This window comes from Tachyglossus aculeatus, chromosome 4, assembly GCF_015852505.1.
Source record: "Tachyglossus aculeatus isolate mTacAcu1 chromosome 4, mTacAcu1.pri, whole genome shotgun sequence".
NCBI lineage: Eukaryota > Metazoa > Chordata > Mammalia > Monotremata > Tachyglossidae > Tachyglossus > Tachyglossus aculeatus.
Window position 1 is genome coordinate 114675001 of NC_052069.1, and position 21945 is coordinate 114696945.

Consider the following 21945-nt stretch of genomic DNA (forward strand, 5'->3'; position numbering starts at 1 on the left):
TTAAACATGCTCAATATTCTCCACTGCAACTGAAGTCCCACTCCTCCTGTCTCCCTCCCTTCCCTCTTGGCTTCTCCTCAAAGCCCAATCCGTTCAGGGCACAGTGTGCCAAGACCCCTTGCCCACCTCCTACAGATCACACCCCCTCTCCCAAGACAGATGGCTCAGCCTCAGGACCCAGGGCTTAGAACAGTGCTTGGCACATAGTAAGCACTTAACAAATGCCATCATTATTATTATCATATCAAACAGGTGATAGAGTGTCCAATTAGGATCCAGGTGCAGCTAGAGAAATACTGACTGGCGGTGACTCTTCTCCCCTGTTGGGACTACAGAATTCATTCATTCGATCGTATTTTCATTCAGTTGTATTTATGGAGCACCTACTGTGTGCAGAGCACTGTACTAAGCACTTAGCCCTGTACTAATTGGAGGCAGGGGGTTGGCATACATAGATAGGAAGATCTAGAGCTCCAGATTGTTACCTTGGGGAATGCAGAACCATCCTGAATCACAGGGAAGAAGACAGTAAACCAGTAGTCCGTCTGTGATGCAACTGACTGAACTTCAATAAGGACCTGGCCCCATGTTCTCATGGTTCACCAAGAGATGGAAAGGGCAGAAACAAGGCAGAATTTTCCACCTCCTCCCTTCCTTCATACCCCTGGACTTCTGGATTGCCCCTAGGTTCATGGGTAAGGCAATGAACTGGGCAGACAGACACTTACCCCCAACGTGCAGCCTGATGCCAGCGGAAGAGGCGCCCACCTCATTGACCGCTTTGCAGGTGTACTCTCCTGCATCCCGCTGCTGAGCCTCCTGGATCCGTAAGGTCCCAGTTTGGGCGCCGTCTGGAGCAAGGATCATTTCCAGCCCCCCTGGACCAAAAGTAGAGATAGCTATTCATCCCCTTCCTGGCATCCCTCTGACCGGGACTGTGGGGGTTCCCACTGTCTCCTAGCTAAGCCTGTCCTCTGTTGGTTTGGGGGCTCATGGAGGAACTCAGATGGCTAGTTCTAGTCCCTTGGCTAGTAGATGGAAGTTAAGATAATCAAGTCCTATTACTGGCTAGGCAGCTATGTGAGCTAAAGGGAATTCCTCCTTTGCTCCTCTCTGGGCCTCAGTTTCCCAGTCTGCCCCCTTGAGGATAATTGGCTCTGAATGCTTGATTGCAGGAGTCTGACCCTGGAGAGAGTTTCAGGAGACAAACCCTCACTCCATCATCTTGTTCCCTAGCCCTCACACCCATCTCTTTAGGCCGACTCAGTTCAGCCTGATTCCACTTAAACCCAATTTCAGGATAAACAGCAATTTTTTCTGCCTTGTGTGATCGGTTTGACCTATCCCAGAATGACCAGTACTCTTGGGCAGGGAAACCTCTGAATAGGCCTTGCTCCTGCTGGCCAGAGGGCCCAGGGCTGATCAGGTCTTTTACTTTGAAGATGTAGGGGCTGAAGTTGGCAAGGAGAAGAAGACTGCCAGTTGGCCTCATTAATCTCCCTTCCTTGTCACTGTCCAGTCAGGCTGAGGGGAGGATGAGTGAGTGAAAAGAGTCTCTTGCCAGCCTTCCCTGTCCTAGCGCATAGAACAGTGCTTTGCACATAGTAAGCGCTTAATAAATGCCATTATTATTATTATTATTATTACTATTATATTCCCTGGCAGAGTCAGAACAGCAGCTTTGCCCACAGTGTCACCACAGCAAAGCTTCTGGCTGGTTCTACTGATGTGGTAGTGCGAGGGGGAAGCAGGTGGGTGGCAGGATCCGTCAATGTCCCAGAAAACCCCCTTTCTGGAGGATGAAAGGTGACAGAAATCCCAGAGGATCATCTCCAAGCTAACCTTGGGGTCCCTCTACCCCAGGAATTCAGAAATAAGGGCCCTTTTCTCTCTCCACCCTGGTACAGAAATGGAACGCCCCCCCCACCCCCACAACTCCTGCTGGAGAGCATCCCAACTCCACCCCATCCCGACCAGGAAAAGAGTAGTCTCATTCGTCCTCCCATTCCCCTGCAGAAATGGAAACCCCACCGTCTGCTGGAGAGACCCCCAACTTGACCAGGAACAGAACAGGCTCAGTTTTCCTCCCCCTGCCCTTGACCCCAGGGCTGCCCGAAATGTCCAGGTCTCCACAAATCCCCCCCACCCCCAAATGTCACTGCCCCCATCTCACCATCATACCTCTGTACCAGATGACCCGAGGTGGGGGAACACCAGATGCCACACACTGCAGAACTGCCTCTTCACCAGTTTGCACCTGCACCTCTGGACTCACAGCAGAAATGGTCGGAAGCTCTGGGAAAGGGAGTTTGAAGGCTAAACCCTGTAGCATGTGTTAATAATTACAGTATTTGCTAAGTGCTTACTATGTGCCAAGCACTGTTCTAATCACTGGAATAGCTCTTCTAGACTGTAAGTCCAGTGTGGGCAGGGATTGTCTCTCTTTATTGCTGAATTGTACTTTCCAAGCACTTAGTACAGTGCTCTGCACACAGTAAGCACTCAATACGATTGAATGAATACAAGGTAATCAGGTTGGACACAGTCCAACGTAGTCAATCCCCATTTTACAGATGAGGTAACTGAGGCACAGAGAAGGGAAGTGACTTACCCAAGGTCACATAGCAGATATGTTCACCCCCTTGCTGGTTAAAAAGGGTGTGGGGGTGGAGGGGAGCCCTGTAACCTAGGGGGTATGATAGGAGCAGGGAGTGGAGACAGGGGACTACCCAGTTGCCATTCATTATACAATTAGACAGCAATTCCCAAGAGAGTGGAATCTGTGAAGCCAGCTTTCTCCTTGGGAGCTCATGACATTTTCCTCTATCAACCAATATGACTATTAGCTTCAGTCAATCATATTTATTGAGCACTGGGAGACTACAGTGTAACAGAGTTGGTAGACACATTTCCTACCCACAAAAAGGTCAGTCTAGAAGGGGAGATGGACATTAATAAAATTATGGATATGTACTGGAGGGCTGGCCAGGGGGAAACATCAGGGTGACACAGGAGGGAGTGGGAGAGTAGCGAGGTGAGGTAAGAGGGGGTAAGGTGATTGAGTGCTTTAAAGCCAATGATGAGTTTCTGTTTGATGCGCAGGTGGATGGGCAACCTCTGGAGGTTCTTGAGGAATGGGGAAACATGGTCTGAGTGTTTTTACAAAAAAGCGATCTGGATAGCAGAGTGAAGTATGCAATGGAATGGGGAAAGACAAGAGGCTGGGAGACCAACAAGGAGGTTGACATAGTATTCTAGGTGGAATAGGATAAGTGACTGGATTAATGCTGTAGCAGTTTGAATGGAGAGGAAAGGGCAGATTTTACTGATGCTGTGAAGGTCAAACCGACAGGATTTACTGATGGATTTAATAGGTGGGTTGAATGAGAGAGCAGAGTTAAAGATAATGCCAAGCTTATAGGCTCGTGAGACAAGAAGGATACTGGTTCTGTCTACAGTGATGGGAAAATCAGCAGGAGGACAGGGTTTGGGTGGGAAAATGAGGAGTTCTGTTTTAGACAAGTAAGTTTGAGATGACTTGAGGACATCCAAGTGTTGATGTCTTGAAAGCAGGAGAAAACGAGAGACTGCAGAGAAGGAAAGAGATCAGGGCTGGAGATGAAGATTTGGGTATCGTCTGATAGAGGTGGTGTTGAAGCCATGGGAGTGAATGGGTTCTCCAAGGGAGTGGGTGTAAGTGGAGAATAGATGGGGACCCAGAATTGAACCTTGGGGGACACCCACAGTTAAAGAGTCGTAGGCCTCTGCGAACAGTCTGAGAATGAGTGGCCAGAGAAATAGGAGGAGAACGGGGAGAGGACAATGTCAGTGAAGCTGAGGTTGTATGTTTCCAGGTGAAGGGGGTAATTGACATTGTCAAAGACAGCTGAGAGGTCAAGGAGGATTAAGTGGAGTAGAGGCTTGCCTAAGGTCACACAACAGACAAGTAGTGGAATCGGGTTTAGAACCCAGGTCCTACTGACTCCAAGCCTGTGCTCTATCCATTAGGCCATGCTGCTTCCTCCTCAATACTTCCACTTCATCAACTCTGTCACCACACTGGTCCAGGTCCTTGTTATATCCCAGTTTGACTACTGTGTCAGCCTCATTGCTGACTTCAATGCCTTCAGCCTCTCCCCTCTCTAGTTCATACTTCATTCTGCTGCCAGGGTCTGTTTTCATAAATCATCGTTCTGCAGACATCTCCCCACTCCTGGAAATCTCCAATTTTTGCCTATTCCTCTTTGCATCAAGTAGAACCCCCTGACCACTCTCTCTCTCCTACTTATCCACTGTCTTCTCCCACCACACCCCAGTTTGCACTCTCTGTTCCTCTCAAGCTCACTTACTCACTGCCTTTTTGTTTTGTCTCTCCTGCAGCTGACCTCTTGCTCACTTCCTCCCTTCTTCCTGGACGTCTTTGTTCCTTCACATCTGGCAGACCACAGTTCTCTCTTCTAAACTTCTGAGATCACATCTTCTCCAGGGGGCCTTCCCCAGTGAATTGCACATCTTTCCACGCTCTATCAACTACGCCTTCAGCATTTCAACGCTACCTCAGCACCCCATCTCAAGTCCGTATAACTTAAATGCATCTAGTAGAAGTAGAGATAATATTTATTGTGTTGATTGTGTGCAGATCACTGTACTAAACAGTAGGATAGACTATAGGTGGGACCCTGAGGCTCAGATCACTGTACTAAACACTAGGATAGACTATAGGTGGGAATCTGTGGCTCAGTGGAAAAAGCACGGGCTTTGGAGTCAGAGATCATGCGTTCAAATCCCGGCTCCGCCAATTGTCAGCTGTGTGGCTTTGGGCAAGACACTTCACTTCTCTGGGCCTCAGTTACCTCATCTGCAAAATGGGGATTAAGACTGTGAGCCCCCCATGGGACAACCCGATCACCTTGCAACGCCCCCAGTGCTTAGAACAGTGCTTTGTACATAGTAAGCACTTAATAAATGCTATTATTATTATTATTTATTAGACATGATCCTTGCCCTTCAGGGGGCTCACATTCTAAAAGGGACTCACATCTCTTTATACTCTACTGATTCCTCCTGTCTGATTTGTTTTGGCAACTCTCTCCCCCACCAGATTGACAGCTCTTTAAGGGCTGGATCATGGCTATTTGTGCTCTACTGTACTTCCCTAGAAGCAGCGTGGCTCAGTGGAAAGGGCCCGGACTTAGGAGTCAGAGGTCATGGGTTCAAATCCCAGATCTGCCAATTGTCAGCTGTGTGATTTTGGGCAAGTCACTTAACTTCTCTGTGCCTCAGTTACCTCATCTGTAAAATGGGAATTAAGATTGTGAGCCCCCTGGGACAACCTGATCACCTTGTAACCTCCCCAACACTTAGAACAGTGCTTTGCACATAGTAAGTGCTTAATAAATGCCATTATTATTATTATTAATTAGACATGATCTTTGTCCTTCAGGGGGCTCACAATCTAAAAGGGATTCACATCTCTTTATACTCTAGTGATTCCTCTTATCTGATTTGTTTTGGCAACTCTCTCCCCCACTAGGTTGCCAGCTCTTTAAGGGCCGGATCATGGCTATTTGTGCTCTACTGTACTTCCTGAGTTCTTAGTATACAGTGCTAGGTGCAAAGCAGGTGTTCAATAAATACTATTGCCTGATAGGTTGGTTTCCCCAGTCCCAGAAAGACTCCCCTCCACAGACTCTCCTCTTCAGCTGGCTCCACAGTGAGCTAAAAAGCCACAAGAGCCAAGTGGTACCTGTGCGGTAGAGCGTGACCGTCTGCTCATCCGTTCCAACCTCATTGGAAGCATGGCAGCTGTAGTTTCCAGCATCCTCTGAGGAGACTCTCTGGATGATGAGGGTGCCCTGGGCATCAACAAGGAACCTGACAGAAACAGGAGGTGGAATGAGGCACTTGAACCAAAGAGGTGGCAGGCATGCACAAGGAGGCCAGAGAGGAGAGCCGGGCTTCCTCATCATGATCTCTCCATTCCTCCTCCACCTCTCTTTCTCCTGGGGCTAAAATCAGCAATTTGCCCTGAGGTGCCTCAATCCGAGATTCCTGCACAGCATCCTAGAGGCTGGAGAGCAGTCTTTCATTGCTCAAACAAAGGAGGTTTCTCTGAGAACTCTGATTTCACCCAGTCAGTCTTTCCTTGTTCAAACATAAGGGATTTCTCTGAGAATTCTGATTTCACCCTGTCAACCTCATGCTTTTCAATACTCCAAGACTGCCGCAACCTCCACTGAACTTTAATCCCCCCAAGCCCTGGCTCCTCTGTACAGTCCCCAATCAGCCCAGTCAGGTTGTCTACAAAGTTTTAAAGAACTCATCCTTGCCACCTTAGCAAATGCGGGCCTTCCTCCCCATTCTACAGGTGGAAAAAAATGGAGGCAAAGAACAAGGATGCAGCCTCTCGCAGGGCCAGGTAGCTGAGATGAAAATTTAGAACTCAGAACTCCTGGGGTTAGCCCCGCCTGACAGACTATCAATATAACCAACTATCTCACAATCATCCACACAAATGGAAAGAAGTGGCATGGTTCATCTAGTAGAAAAATCAGTACAGGGGAGGTGGTTGGAGACTCAGAGGGATGACGAAGAGAGGTAGCTCTGGGATCTTTCAGGGTAACAAGGAGCAGGAGCTTGGAGTGACGGACAGAGCCACTGCTGCAAACGGCGGGGGTCAGAGTGGGAGACTGGAGGAAGCTGGCTCACAGATGATCCCCGAAGGCCCAGATCATTCATTCATTTATTCAATCATATTTACTGAGCGCTTACTGTGTGCAGAGCACTGTACTAAGCGCTTGGGAAGTACAAGTTGGCAACATATAGAGACAGTCCCTACCCAACAGTGGGCTCACAGTCTAGAAGATCATTGAGATCATTGAGAGCCACTGTAGCAATGAACATTCGTTCTTTCAGTCATATTTACTGAGCACTTACTATGTGCAGTGAACTGTACTAAGCTCTCGGGAGAGTTCAGTGTAACAATAAACATTCTCCCTGCAACTCTTTGGGATTATGGACCCCCAGAGCATTCCTCTTGGTGGTTAGGTGGCCCGAAGTCACCCGCATTACCTGCTGTCCTTTCCCAGAGCGTGGTCCTGGCGTCTCCAGGAAAGGCGTGGAACAGGGATGCCGGAGGCCGTGCAGCTGATCCTCACCTCGCCACCCAGAGAGAAGTCCTGGGAGCCGGTGCTGATGCTGACCTGTGGGGCTTCTGCACGGGTGCAGAAAAACCAAAACGGAGGCAGAGCGTAGAGTCAAGGCTTTCAGATCTAGAACCTTCCCAACCTTAACAATCTCTGCCCCCACAGGGCAACAAAGAAGGGATTTACACTGACCCCCAAGGGATTTAGGGGAGCCAGAAGGAAGGATATCTTGGGAGGAAGGCTGAAATAAGTTATTGAGGGAGGACAGGGAATCCTCTTCCCTTGGAGAATAGTTTAAGTGTAGCTCTGCCCAGAAGCAAGCAGCATGGTACAGTAGATAAAGTGTGAGCCTGGAAATCAGATGACCATGGGTTCTAATCCCGGCTTCACCACTTGTCTGCTGGGTGACCTTGGGCAAGTCACTTCACTTCTATGGGCCTCAGTAACCTCATCTGCAAAATGGGGATTGAGACTGTGAGCTCCACATGGTACAGGGACTGTGTCCAACCTGATTTACTTGTATCCACCCCAGCGCTAAATTCAGTGCCTGGCACATAGTAAGTACTTAACAAGTACCACAATTATCAAGACCTCTCAAGTTCTCCTCTGGCCATAAGATCCTATTATCATCTTCCAGGTCAGGGCTGATGTAATCTCAGGCTGCCCTGGGTACCCTGGTTTGGGCCCTGGGAGGTTTGGAGGGATAAGGGAGAGAGAAGACAGGAAGGGCTTCACCTCGAACAAACAGCCAGGTAGATGCCTTGGTCAGCCCATCGGCGTTGCTCGCCACACACTGGTATCTCCCACCGTCGCTCCGGCTGCTGCTGCCGATCTCCAGGGACAGATTCCCCAGCACCTTCACCCGCCCCTCGGTGTCCGACAGCACCCTCCGCTCCCAGACCCAGCTCAGGTTGTAGGGCACGGCCCCCAAGACAAGGCAAGACAAGATGGCTGTCTCTCCCGGGGACACCGTGACATTCTGCGGGGGTACGATTCGAGGAGGGGGATCTGCAGGACAAAAGCCCAGAGCCAGTCGAAAGTCAAGGGATGGCCTGGGTATGGGACTTCCAGCCCTGTTCAGCACCCACGGTGACCCAGGGCTCAAATTTCCTTCAGTGAACTCTGCTCCTCTGGGATCAAGGCCCCAGATCCACACCAGTCAGAGACAAGCCAGTCAGTCGGTCAGTAAGTCAATCATATTTATTGAGCACTTACTGTGGGCAAAGCACCGTACTAAGCACTTGGGAGAGTACTCCTAAAACGATAAATAGACACATTCCCTGCCCACAAGGATTTTACAGTCTAGACGGGGAGACAAACATTAATATAAAAACTAAATTACAGATATGTACATAAGTGCTGTGGGGCTGCGAAGAGGGCTGAATAAAGGGAACAAGTCAGGGCAATGCAGAAGGGAGTGGGAGAAGAGGAAAGAGGGCTTAGTGAGGGAAGCCCTCTTGGGGGAGATGTGCCTTCAATAAGGCTTTGAAACGGTGGGGAATAAAAGCCATGGGGAAGGGCCTCACCTCTTCAGCATATTCCTGGCAATATGGCCTCTATCCTTGGAGACCATTAAAAACAAGGCTAGGCATCCGCCAGCCCTGGTATAGACACTTACTTGCCTGGAAGAAGCGGGCTGGATGAGGTGACCCCTCTAGCCAGGAGGATTTTATGAAACACCGACCCCACCCGAGACAATAGCAACAGACCCGAGGGGAGCAGAGAGGCGTTGGTTCTTCTCTGGTACTCACCTGTGACCACCAGGTCAGTCCACGCTCGCCCCATCCCAGCTCTGCTGATAGCCAGGCACTCGTATGCTCCTTCCTCTCCCTTGGATGCCCGGGGGATCTCCCAGCTGCTGTTGCCTGACTCACTGGAACAGACAGGTTGTGTTCAGGGGTCACCTACATCCCTATCACCTCATCCAGTCCTGCAGATCCCTGGGATCCTAAAGGGCAGAGACTTGGCCTTCCACTCAGGATGGGGTTATGGGTGAGAGGGTGATACAGTAGGCGTGGGAGAGATACTACAGGTGCAGGGAAGGTAAAGCCAGGTTTATGTGGCCTATTGGATAAATAATAATAATAATAATGGCATTTATTAAGTGCTTACTATGTGCAAAGCACTGTTCTAAGCACTGGGGAGGTTACAGAGAGATCAGGTTGTCCCACGGGGGCTCACAGTCTTAATCCCCATTTTACAGATGAGGTCACTGAGGCCCAGACAAGTTAAGTGACTTGCCCAAAGTCACACAGCTGGCAATTGGTGGAGTTGGGATTTGAACCCATGACCTCTGACTCCAAAGCCCGTACTCTTTCCACTGAGCCACTCTACTTCTCTAAAGCAAGAGTCTGGGAGTCAGAAGGACCTGGGTTCTAATTCCGGCTCTGCCACTTGTCTGCTGTGGGACCCTGGGCAAAGTCACAACTTCTCCAAACTTCAGTTATCTCATCTGTAAAATGGGGATTAAGAGCGTGAGCCCCATATGGGACAGGGTCTGTGTCCAACCTGATTAACTTGTATCTCCCCAGAGCTTAAAACCGTGCTTGGCACATAGTAAGCGCTTAATCATTAATATCATTATTATCAGACACTCACTGCATCCCCTCCTATAGGTGCCTGACAGCTATCACACCAGGTCCTGCCCTGCTCTCCCAAGCTGTAGTAATAATAATAATGATGATGATGGCATTTATTAAGCGCTTACTATGTGCAAAGCACTGTTCTAAGCACTGGAGGGTGGGACCTCTCCCTCATGAGGCTGTAAGCCCAACACGTACACCGCTGGACATATAAGTTGCTCCCCAACCCCTTTCCCAGCCTCCCCAAGGAACATCAGAAGGACTTACTAGAAATGGCGCTCTTCTCCCAGCCTCACCCCATCCCGTCTCAGCTGCAATCGGAAGGGCAGCGGGCTTTGGACGGAGCAGGAGATGACCAGGGGCTGCTGTAGGTATCCGCGGATCACGCCGGGCATGCTCACCTGTGGGGACCCTGGTGGGGGAAGTCAGAGCTCAGCACATCTCTGGTAACACCTGGTCTCAAGCTCCATTCACCGTGAGGCCGTCGCTGGTTCTGAACCCAGTGAAGTTGACCAGCACTCCAAATCTGAGCTCCCACCGCCACACCGTGGCCGACATCTTGTGACATGAATATGAACTGGTGACCAGTCTGGGTTCGTGCCCAGCCCTGAGTGTGGCCTTGGGCCAGTCCGTCAGTCTGTCAGAACCCCCAAGTTCTCCTCGTAAACCTCACAAACTAATTTTCATGGTGTTATGAAGGTTGAACCGACAGGATTTAGGGATAGATTGAATATGTGAGTTGAATGAGAGATGAGTCAAGAAGAACACCAAGCTTACAGGCTTGTGAGGCGGGAAGGATGGTGGTATTGTCTACAGTGATGAGAAAGTCAGCGCAAGGATGGGTTTTAGGGTGGGAAGATAAGGAGTCCTTTTTTGGACATTTTAATTTTGAGGTGATGGCAGGACGTTCTAGAAGAGATGTCTTGAAAGCAGGAGGAAGTTTGAGACTGTAGAGAGGGAGAGAGATCAGGGTGGAGATGTAGAATAGGAATCATTCGCAAAAAAAAATAGTAGTTGAAGCTATGGGAGTTAATGCCTTCTCCATCTACATCCACTCTCTTGGAGAAGCTTAGGGGACCCAGAACTGAGGGACAGCTACAGTTAAGGGGTGGGAGACAGAGGAGGAGCCCATGGAAGAGACCAAGAATGATTGTCCAGAGATACAGGTGGAGAACCAGGAGAGTACAGTGTCAGTGAAGCCAAGGTTGGATAATGTTTCCAGGAGAAAGGGGTGGTCGACAAGATCAAAGGCAGCTGAGAGATTGAGGAAATGATGGAATAGAGGCTATTGGATGTAGAGATCATTTGTGACCTCTAAGAGGGTGGTTTCTGGATAATGAAGGGGATGGAAGCCAGATTGGAGGGGGTCAAGGGGAAAATTGGAAGAGAGGAACTTTTGACTCCCTCTGTCCCGGCCTCATCTCTAGACAAAGTTCCTCCATCACGTTCCTGGCCTTCCAGCCCCTTTCCCTGGCCCTAGCCTCCCAAACCGACCATAAAGTCTGTTTGCTCAGACTCACAAAGTGCAGAGGAGAGAAGAAGCTGGCACTGATTGCCAGGGCTTGGGGTTCTCCAAAAGAACAGAAAAGGCCCCACTGAATTGCTTAATCTCCCCCTTGACGCGCTTCCCGAAACTCAGGCTAGCAGCTGTGCCGAAGAAGCTCACAGACCAGATACGGCTTTGGGAGCAATGAGGGAAGAGTCCAAGCTGGAGGAGCTGTGACCCTTCTGCCTAGGGACCACGGAGGCCTCTTCTCTCCCACCCACTCTGCTTCTTCCACCCCATGGCCTCTCTGAAGTTCTTCCCAGCCTGACCACCTGCCTGGTCTTTCAGACTTTCGTCAAGGGTAGAGCAGGGGAAACCTCTCCCTAGTGGAGAAACCTGCCCAGCTCCAACCCTGCTCCAAATCATGTGGACCAGAGAGTCTGAGATCGCATGCATATCTACAGTGCAGGAGGCTGGGAAGGGTCTGAATCTCATCCCTCACCCCACTCTCCAGCTCCGAACCCACTGGGGTGGGCAATGATGGGATGGGACATAACCACTCACCTGGGACCACACCTGTGTAGGCCACGCCAGAGACCCGGTGCAGGGGGTTGCCGTCCTGGTCTTCACCCTTCACTTTCAGGTAGAAGCGTTCTCTGGGGGCCTGAAATGGGGGACCCCCCCACAGCTGGCCAGAGGAGCTGTTGGAGAGGAGCCGTGTCGGCAGGGATAGGAGGGGCCGGCCGGAGCTGTGGGACAGCTCCACAGAGTCCAGGTGACCCGGGGGCAACAGCCCGGTGGAGTTGATCACCAGCGAGATCGGCACCCCTGCGAAGAGAGGAGGGAGGCTCGCTGCTACTTGGAAAGAGCCATGGAAGGGGACTGGGCTGTCCGCCCCAGGGAGAGCTTTCTGACTCCTCGGGGAATTCCACCCGAGAGCTGCTCAGAAAAGGTTATGGGTCTATTCATTCTGTTACATGTTCGTAAGCACTCAGTATGGTGCTCTGCACCTAGTAGGTGGTCAGTCAATGCTGTTGATGATGGACCTCAGATTACCCACTTGGTATATAGTGCTTGGCACATAGTAAGCGCTTAACAAATACCATCATCATCATTATTATTATAGAGAGAGACTCTCCCATGGACCCAACCATTGGCCTGTTTTGGGCAAGTCCAGGATGTAAAGTACAAACCCTTTTGTCAGCCACCACTAAGCCTTCTGCTTCCAGTTTCCCAAAGCCAGAAACACCAAGAGTTTCCAGTTAAGAACAGCTCCGTGAATGCAGTGAGGCCTAGAATGGATCACTCCCTCCCTCCTTTTTCCTCTTCCCTCTGCTGAGGTCCACTCAGTTCGGCCTCCTCCTCTGTGTCGCACCTTGTAGGGGCCACTCGATGATTTGGTTCAGGTCCAGCGAGGGCTGGGTAGAGAAGCCGGCTCGGAAATCGATGCTACTGACTCCGGTGATCCTCACCGAGTGGCGGCCGCTGCTGTAAACCTGGAGCGGCAGACCCCACCCCCAATCCCTGGGTCGCCAACGGCCCTGCACTTTCCCAGGGACAAGTCCGTCTGCCATAGTCCAGGCAGCCCAGAGCCTTAATGGTGAGGAGACCTGGGGCAGAGGAATTCTGAGAATAAGCTGGAAAGCCACATAAAAGATGGGCATTAGTCCATCATAGTGCTAATTGATCTCAAAGTACCCCCTCCCCTGCCGAACAGCGACCCAGATTGTCCTACAGGGCAACTACTTTTTATCATATCTGAGATCTCATTCAGCCGTGCCCCTGGGTGATATGAGGACAGAAGGGAATCCCCAAGCCACTGCAAAGTGTGAGTGTGGCTCATCCTTCCTCCCACCAGCTCCTGCCTCTCCCTCCTACCTTGACGGACCACAGGCCTGGAGTCTGGGGCTTGACTGCCACCACCTTGGCCGAGTCGGGAATGTTGAGAAGCAACTTCAACCCCTCATCCTTCTGAATGATCCTTCCTGCAGAGGCACCTACAAGGTGAGAACGCCCCTCCCCCCTGCTCCCTGCCCCTCACTCTACTCTCTGGGAAGTAGCCAGGATGTGGCCAATCCACCCAACTTCTCTGACCGCCCCCCAGGCCTTCTCTCCTCTCATCACCCCACAGACACCCACGCCAGAGCTTGTAGCTAACGCAACAGCTGGAAATACGGATGCCACTGACTAATCCCTCTGAGGTTCTCTGTCTCCAGATTCCCCTTCTGGATTCCCTTCATCCTCTGCCCAACAGTAGGTTCACTGGGCAAAATACAGCATGGCCACCCTGAACTAAGGTGAAGGAACGGTGACGGTCTGTTCGCCCAGGGGCGGGTACCTAATGGGTCTCTCACTTCGATTTCAGGGCCAGGCCCGCTCAGGGAGATGGTGACCTCCTTCAGGCTGGGGTCAAAGGGGAGCCTCCAGGTGTGCTCTCCTTCGTGGTCATGGTCAGTAGAGAGCAGGTGGACTTTGGAGGCCTGAACCGCTTCCTCTACCCACTTCAGAACCTGGAGGGGAAGAGGGAAGGAAAAAAAAATGCATGGAGGGCAATGTAAGCTTCTTTTGTTTGCTTTTTTTTATTATGGTGTTTGTTAAGTACTTACTATGTGCCAGGAATTGTACAAAGCACTGGGGTTGATACAAGTTAATCAGGTAGGACACAGTCTTTGTCCCACTTTCCTTATTTTACAGGAACTGAGGCCCGGGAAAACTAAATGTCTTGCCCAAGATCACACAGCAGACAAGTGGTGGATGCAGGATTAGAAACCAGGTCCTCATAATAATAATAATAATAACAATAATAACTGTGGTATTTGTTAAGCACTTACTCTATGTCAGGTACTATACTAAGCACTGGGGTAAATACAAGCTAATCAGGTTGGACAGAGTCCCTGTCACATACGAGGCTTACAGTTTAAATCCCCATTTTACAGATGAGGTAACTGAGATACAGGGAAGTGAAGTGACTTTCCCAAGACCACACAGCAGATAAGTGGAAGAGCTAGGTTTAATATCCATGACCTTCTGACTCCCAAGCCTGTGATCTACCAACTAAGAGAAGCAGCTTGGCTCAGTGGAAAGAGCACGGGCTTTGGAGTCAGAGGTCATGGGTTCAAATCCTGGCTCCACCACTTGTCAGCTGTGTGACTTTGGGCAAGTCACTTTGGGCAAGTCACTTCCCTTCTCTGGGCCTCAGTTACCTCATCTGTAAAATGGGGATTAAGACTGCGGGCCCCCCGTGGGACAACCTGATTACCTTGTAACCTCCCCAGCACTTAGAACAGTGCTTTGCACATAGTAAGCGCATAATAAATGCCATCATTATTATTACACTGACACTCATGCCTGTGGGCAGGGAATGTGTCTACCAATTGTGTTGCATGTATTTTCCCAAGCACTTAGTACAGCGCTCTATACGTAGTAAGCACTCAGTAAATATCATTGATTGATTAATAGCCCTTCCTCCAGGGTCTGTCAGTGGCCACCGTCCTCTTGAAACCAGGGAGCTAGTTACAGAGGGAGAGGAAAAAGGAAGCTCTTGGCTTCTGACAGGGCCAGCTGAGCCTCAGGGTCTGGATAGACCAGCTGGAGAAGGGGAATGGGATAACAGGGAAGCTGTCAACTGCAGACTAAGTTCTGAGAGAGGATCAGGGCTGTTTCAGTCTTTCTACTTCTCTCATTAGTTGTTTTCACTTTCCAACACCTGTCCATCCCCCATTGTTTTTTCTCGCCTCCATGACCAGTTGTCAGTGGTGTGACTTTGGGCAAGACACTTAACTTCTCTGTGCCTCAGTTCCCTCATCTGTAAAATGGGATTAAGACTCTGAGCCCCCCAGTGGGACAACCTGATCCCTTTGTAATCTCCCCAGTGCTTAGAACCGTGCTTTCCACATAGTAAGTGCTTAATAAATGCCATCATTGTTATTATTATATTATCTGACTGCCTTAATGGATGCACTTCTGGGATTCAGTTTCAGAGCAGGTGACTATCATGGGACACAAACAGAAATAACTGTGAGCCCCGACAAGCTGTGTGTACCGTAAGAACGCAAGCTATTTAGGGGTAATTGCAAGCATGTTATTTCAGGCAAATTGGGTACTTTTTGAGGATAAAGATTTACTCGTGGGAGTGGCTGGCAGCCCAAGGTGGGATGCGGGGGGGGGGGGGGGGGGGGGGGAGAGGAGTCTTGTATCTTGTAATGCAGGTTAAACTCTTCCAGGGAAACAGGGTGGACTTTAGTCAATGGAGCCTACCAAGGGAAATTCCAGACCAACATTTACATTGTTCTTAAGCACCAATGTAAGAAACACAAAAATACACTGATGTCCAGAACCTTGCATGGAGGTCCAGAGAGCATAGAGGGGAAAGAAGTTTTTTTAATAAAACTAAATATTTACTCTGTCCTCTCCCGATGCCTTCCAGATGTGAAGATGGGCGGAAGAAAGAGAGGGCTAGCCATGGGAAGAAGCAGGATGCTTTGGGGGAACCCATCAAACATAAGAATTTGCTAATATAAAAGGATTTAGGGAATTTGATGTGATCATTGCCGCCAGATGGCTCCCATTCAGCTTAAATGATTATTCTGCAGCTTGCCTTAGGGAGTTCGGAAATAAGGGCTGGAGAAGAGGTTAAGGGAAGTGGATGGAGGCATCCAGAGTGATGGAACAAAGTAGCTTCTCAGACCTCACATGACAGACAAGCTGGGAGGTCTCGGCAATTTGTCCCTTGACAACCAGAAAAATCTCTACCAGGTGGCTTTCCTGAGCTGACCATGGTGGCCATTGGGAAAGCCTAAGGGTGAGATCAGGAGGACCAGGGACACCATATGGACCATATGAAAACTCTCAGCCACTTTTGGCTTCCGAATTCTCTCTACCTGCCAGGATTTAGGGCCCCCAAAAGGGTTAATGCCAAAAAGGGCCCCAGCCGCACCCCCACGGGTCAAATATTGCTAAGTTTCTGGGATAGCCTGGATCCTCTGATAGAGCAACACTCTCCAGTCTACCCCAAATGAGCTATGAAGGAAGTGTTTCCAGAAAGAGAAGAAAAATTTCTGAACCCTGTCGAAAACCAGAGTTGTTTGGTCCCGGTGGTGACTCCAGCCTACCTGATCCTGTTAAGATTGTAATCAATCAATCAATCAGTGGTATTTATTGAGCGCTTACTATGTGCAGTGCACTGTACTAAATAATAATAGTAATGATAGCATTTATTAAGCGCTTACTATGTGCAAAGCACTGTTCTAAGCGCTGGGGAGGTTACAAGGTGATCAGGTTGTCCCACGTGGGGCTCACAGCTTTAATCCCCATTTTGCAGATGAGATAACTGAGGCACAGAGAAGTGAAATGACCTGCCCAAAGTCACAAAGCTGACAATTGGCAGAGCCGGGGTTTGAACCCATGACCTCTGACTCCAAAGTCAGTGATTCTTTCCACTGAGCCACGCTGCTTGGGAGAGTGCCATAAAACAGAATTGGCAGACACATTCCCTGCCCATAATTAGCTTACAATCTAGAGGAGGAGACGTTAACATGAATAAATAAGTAATTTTAATATAATTTAATTAGTAATTTTAATTTAATTTAATTAGTAATCTAAAGATATGTACATAAGTGCTATGGGGCTGAGGCGAGTGTCAAATGTCCAGAGATCACAGACGTAAGCACATAGACGATGCAGATGGGAGAGGGAGCTGGGGAAAAGATGACAATCAGAAATGGCTTCTGGAGGAGATGTGACCTTAATAATGTAATAAAGGTGGAGTGAATTGGTGAGCTGGCATATACTGAGGGGGAGGATGTGGGAAAGGGGTTGGGTGGTGAGATAGACAAAATTGGGGCACAGGAACTGAGCTGGTATTAGAGGAGCGGAGTGTGCCAGCTGGAGTGTAGTAATAATAATAGTAATGGCATTTATTAAGAACTTACTATGTGCAAAGCACTGTTCTAAGCACTGAGCACTGTTCTAAGCGCTGGAGGAGATCAGTGAGGTGGGACAAGAGGAGAGAGCTGATTGAGTGCTTTAACACCTATGATAAAGAGTTTGATAAAGATATTTGATGCAGAGGTGGAAGGCAGCCATTCGAGATTCTTGAGAGGTGGGGAGACATGGACTGAACATTTTTGATAATAAATGATCCATGCAGCGGAGAGGACTGGAGTGGGGAGAGACAGGAGGCAGGGAGGTCAGCGAGGAGGCAGATACAATAGTCAAGGAGGGATACAATAAGTTATTTGGATCAGCAAAGATGGATAGGAAAGGATGGATTTTAGCAATACTGTGAAGGTAGAACCGACAGGATTTGGTGACAGACTGATATGTGGGTGGAATGAGATGGGTTGAGGACAATGCCAAGGTTACAGGCTTGTGAGATAGGGAGGATAGTGGTTTTATCTATAGTGATGGGAAAGACAGGAGGACAAGGTTTAGGTGGGAAGATAAGGACTTTAGTTTTGGATAAGTTAAGCAGCACATCCAGGAAAATTCTCTGAGTTTGAGTTTGATAGAATCTTGTCTATCAGCTGTATTGTTTTAGCCCTTCCTCTCCAACCAAACTTACATTATCCTGCCTTGACTACTGTATCAGCCTTCTCACTGACCTCTCTGCTTCTTGTCTTTCTCCTCTCCAGGCCACACTCTGCTGCACAGATCATTTTTCTAAAAAAAGGCTCAGTCCCCATCTCCCCTCTCCTCAAAAGTCTCCAATGGTAGCCGAACCGTAACTGCTTCAAACTGAAACTCCTTATAATTGGATTTTTTTATGGTATTCGTTAAGCATTTTCTACATGCCAGGCACTGTTCTGAGTGCCGGGGTAGGGAATCAGGTTGGACACAGTCCCTGTCCCAAATGGGGCTCACAGTTGTAATCCCCATTTTACAGATGAAGTAACTGAGGCACAGAAAAGTTAAGTGACTTGCTCAGGGTTCCATAGCAGACAAGTGGCAGAGCTGGGATTAGAACCCAGTTCCCTCTGACTTCCAGTCCGTGTTCTATTCGTTAGTCCATGCTGCTTCTCAAAGCACTCACTTTGCCCTCCCCCTCCTTCCTTGTCACCCAGATCTCTTACTAGAACCCAACCTGCATACTTGACTCTATCACCACCTTCTCACCATTCTTAATGTCATCTTTCTCGCCTCTGATCCTTCTTCCACATCCTCTCTCTGGCTTGGAACTCCTTCCCCCTTCCTATCCACCAGACCACTCCTCTCCTCCTCTTCAAAGCCCTACTAAAATCACATCTCCTCTAAGAGGCCTTCCCAAGCAAAGCTCTCATTTCCCTCAGCCCTCCCTTCTACATCACCTATTCACCTGGATCTGTTCCCCTTAAGCAATTTGCTATTTAACCCTCCTCTAGCCCCACAGCACTCATGTACATATCCATCTGTAATCTATTTTAATGGATGTCTCCCAGTCTAGTCTGTAAACTCCTTGTTAGATTATTCTTTTGAATTGTGTTTTTCCAAGTTTTTAGTGCAGTGATCTACACCCAGTAAGCACTAGAGAAATACCACTGACTGACTGATGTAAAGATGTTCCTCTGTGTGCCATCCCCCTTCTCCCTAAGGCAAAACTCTAGTCATAATAGTAATAATGGCATTTATTAAGTGCTTACTATGCATCAAGCACTGTTCTAAGCGCTGAGGGAGATACAAGGTGATCAGATTGCCCCACGTGGGGCTCACAGTCTTAATCCCCATTTTACAGATGAGGTAACTGAGGCACAGAGAAGTTAAGTGACTTGCCCAAAGTCACACAGTTGACAATTGGCAGAGCCGGAATTTGAACCCAAGACCTCTGACTTCAAAGCCCGTGCTGTTTCTACTGAGCCACGCTGCTTCTCCCACTGAGCCATGCTGCTTCTACTATAACTGTTTAGTCATAGTAGTAGTAATAGTAGCAACAGTATTTATTGAGCACTTACTGGGCACAGAGCACTGCAATAAGCACTGGGAAAAGGTGCTAAATGTTGGAAAGTGCAGTAGATGGGAATTAGGCATAGCCCTCAGAGGGCTTATATCCAAGTAAGCTCCCAGAAACCAAGGAAGTCTTTAGGATCCCACAAGCCTGACATCAGCAGTGTTTCCAATTCCAGGGAGATGCTACAGGATCTTACCTCTCTTTACCACTCCAGGGCCCCGTCTACACAAGGCCAAGATCTTCTCTTATTTCCTCTCTCCATTTGTGGTTTTTAAATCAATCAATCAATCAATCAATCGTATTTATTGAGCGCTTACTGTGTGCAGAGCACTGTACTAAGCGCTTGGGAAGTACAAGTTGGCAACATATAGAGACAGTCCCTACCCAACAGTGAGCTCACAGTCTAAAAGGGGGAGACAGAGAACAAGACCAAACATACTAAGAAAATAAAATAAGTAGAATAGATATGTACAAGTAAAATAAATAAATAGAGTAATAAATATGTACAAACATATATCCATATATACAGGTGCTGTGGGGAAGGGAAGGAGGTAAGATGGGGGGGATGGAGAGGGGGGCGAGGGGGAGAGGAAGGAAGGGGCTCAGTCTGGGAAGGCCTCCTGGAGGAGGTGAGCTCTCAGTAGGGCCTTGAAGGGAGGAAGAGAGCTAGCTTGGTGGATGGGCAATGTCACACGTTAAATGTGTGTTAAAATGTGTTAAAGAACGTGTGACATTCACAGGGCATCCTTCTTAGCAAACGTCACTCCATTTGGGATCCTAGTTAATTACTGCTGTCATTTGGGGGCTCTGATCTAATTTCGGTTTCAGCCCCAGAGAAGACTGGAAGTCAAAAACGAATTCCTATTGCAGATAACTAGAAAATTCACCTGCTCAAAAAAGGAGTGAAGAGCTTGGCCTAGTGGGTAGAGCACAGTTCTGGGAGTCAGACTGGTTTAAGTTCTAATCCTGGCTCTGCCACTTGTCGGCTGTGTGACTTTGGGCAAGTCGCTTCTCTTCTCTGGACCTCAGTTACCTCATCTTAAAATGGGGATTAAAACTGTGAGCCTCATGTGGGACATGGACTGTGTCCAACCTGATTAGCTAACATTTACCCCAGTGCCTGGCACAGAGTAGGTGCTCAACTAATACCATGAAAAAAACATGTAGACTCAACTCCAAACCCCACTTGCCATGAATTCTCACTCTCTCTCTCTCTCTCTCTCACTCACACATACACACCTGTCCCCCCCACACATACACAACACTGAATGCACTGCCCTGTTCCAGCGCTTAGAACAGTGCTTTGCACATAGTAAGTGCTTAATAAATACCATCATTATTATTATTCTCTCAGCAGCAGGTGCCATCAGAAATCACAGGACATTTCCATTTCCTCCATGCCACGGGACAGGCTACCTCTTCCTCCCCTAAGGGTAGCTTTTTTCCCTCCAGGGCTGATTGGGGTAGTCGAGGAAACATTCTTCTTAAAATCCAGGGAAGATAAGCTAACCAGGCCTTCTCCTATTGGACTCACCTCGTTCACCTGCTGTTTATCCAGGTGGAACACCTGTCCGGAGCTGGTAGCAGCTATCTCCTCATAGGCCAGGTACCCCGGGTGAGAGCGATCGCCACAGTCACCCGTGAGGACGAACACCACCTGAGGGAGGGAAGCACAGCGTGGGCCGGGGCCTCTCCCTTCTGCTCCTGGGGGCCATTCTGCTCTTGGAGAAAGCGGCGTGAGCCCCTCGCCCCGTGGTTTCATAAGACCCCAGACCCCGATGGATCTCCGATCGACCGGACCCACGAGAGATGCGGTCTCCCCCGTCAAGCGAACACCAGGGAGTCCCGGCGCCCGGCCAGGATGTCACAGAAACTGGACAGGGTCCCAAACGCTCAACGCTTCCAGAACTTGAGACAATGGGAAAAATAACATCTGAGGCTTAAGTAAGAAAAGCAGCCCGATGCCAGGAAGAAGATGAATTGCACAAGCCTTGACATGGTGTAAAAGGAGTAGGGGTGGTGTGGTCTCTATCAAAAATGACTGTCTCCACTGAGGGATGGGAACTGCCCTGGCTGGCAGGGCGCCGAGGCAGATGAGAACAATCTTGGATGGGGCCGGGGCCAGTTTCTGCGTGCTGGCGGGCCTGTGCAATGGTAGGGCTGGGCCAAAGATTGTCTAAGAAAGGAAACTGGCAGCTTGCATGCATCTTTCCCAGGCAGTGCGGGTGCTGCAGATTTGCATGCATTCTCTCACCTGGTATCTCCAAGGAGTCAGGGAGCAGCTGATGGAGAGCCACTGGTCCATGTTACAGGAACCCGTTACCTTCCCCCGGCCTCCTCCTCCTCCCTGCAACCCCGACACACAGCAGGATGGACACCCCCAGAAGCCTGCCTGGAAGGCGGCGGCTGTAGGGCTCACCTGAGACTGTTTGCGCTGAAGCAGGCGCAGCACCTCCTGCTTCTGATGGTGGTCCTTCGCCCGGGCATCAGAGAACACATAGATGAAGGAGCCAGGGTTGGAGATTTCCACTGCCACCTTGATGGCGCCCATGCTCATCTCTGGACAGTCTCCTCCACCCTGAAGTGAAAACAGGAGGGATAATCCACTCACACTGTAGCCATTGGAGCAGAACTTGAGGGGCTGTAGGATGGGATTGGGATCCACCTGGTAATGATGATGATAATGGCATTTGTTAAGCACTTACTATGTGCCAAGCACTGTCGTATGCGCTGGGGGGATACAAGGTCATTAGGTTGCCCCACGTGGGGCTCACAGTCTTAATCCCCATTTTACAGATGAGGTAACTGATG

At 49.3% G+C, this 21945-nt stretch overlaps 1 protein-coding gene across 1 annotated transcript in view; it reads right to left on the bottom strand.

Moving 5' to 3' along the window:
• HMCN2 (hemicentin 2) overlaps nt 1-21945 on the bottom strand; it is a 155825-nt gene that overhangs the window by 125605 nt on the left and 8275 nt on the right. Inside the window, 13 exon segments of the mRNA XM_038745120.1 lie at nt 729-878; nt 2182-2295; nt 5747-5874; nt 7072-7213; nt 7881-8153; nt 8897-9018; nt 9995-10139; nt 11778-12041; nt 12589-12709; nt 13092-13198; nt 13552-13723; nt 20669-20791; nt 21554-21712. Of these exon segments, the coding sequence (XP_038601048.1) occupies nt 729-878; nt 2182-2295; nt 5747-5874; nt 7072-7213; nt 7881-8153; nt 8897-9018; nt 9995-10139; nt 11778-12041; nt 12589-12709; nt 13092-13198; nt 13552-13723; nt 20669-20791; nt 21554-21712 (2020 nt within the window).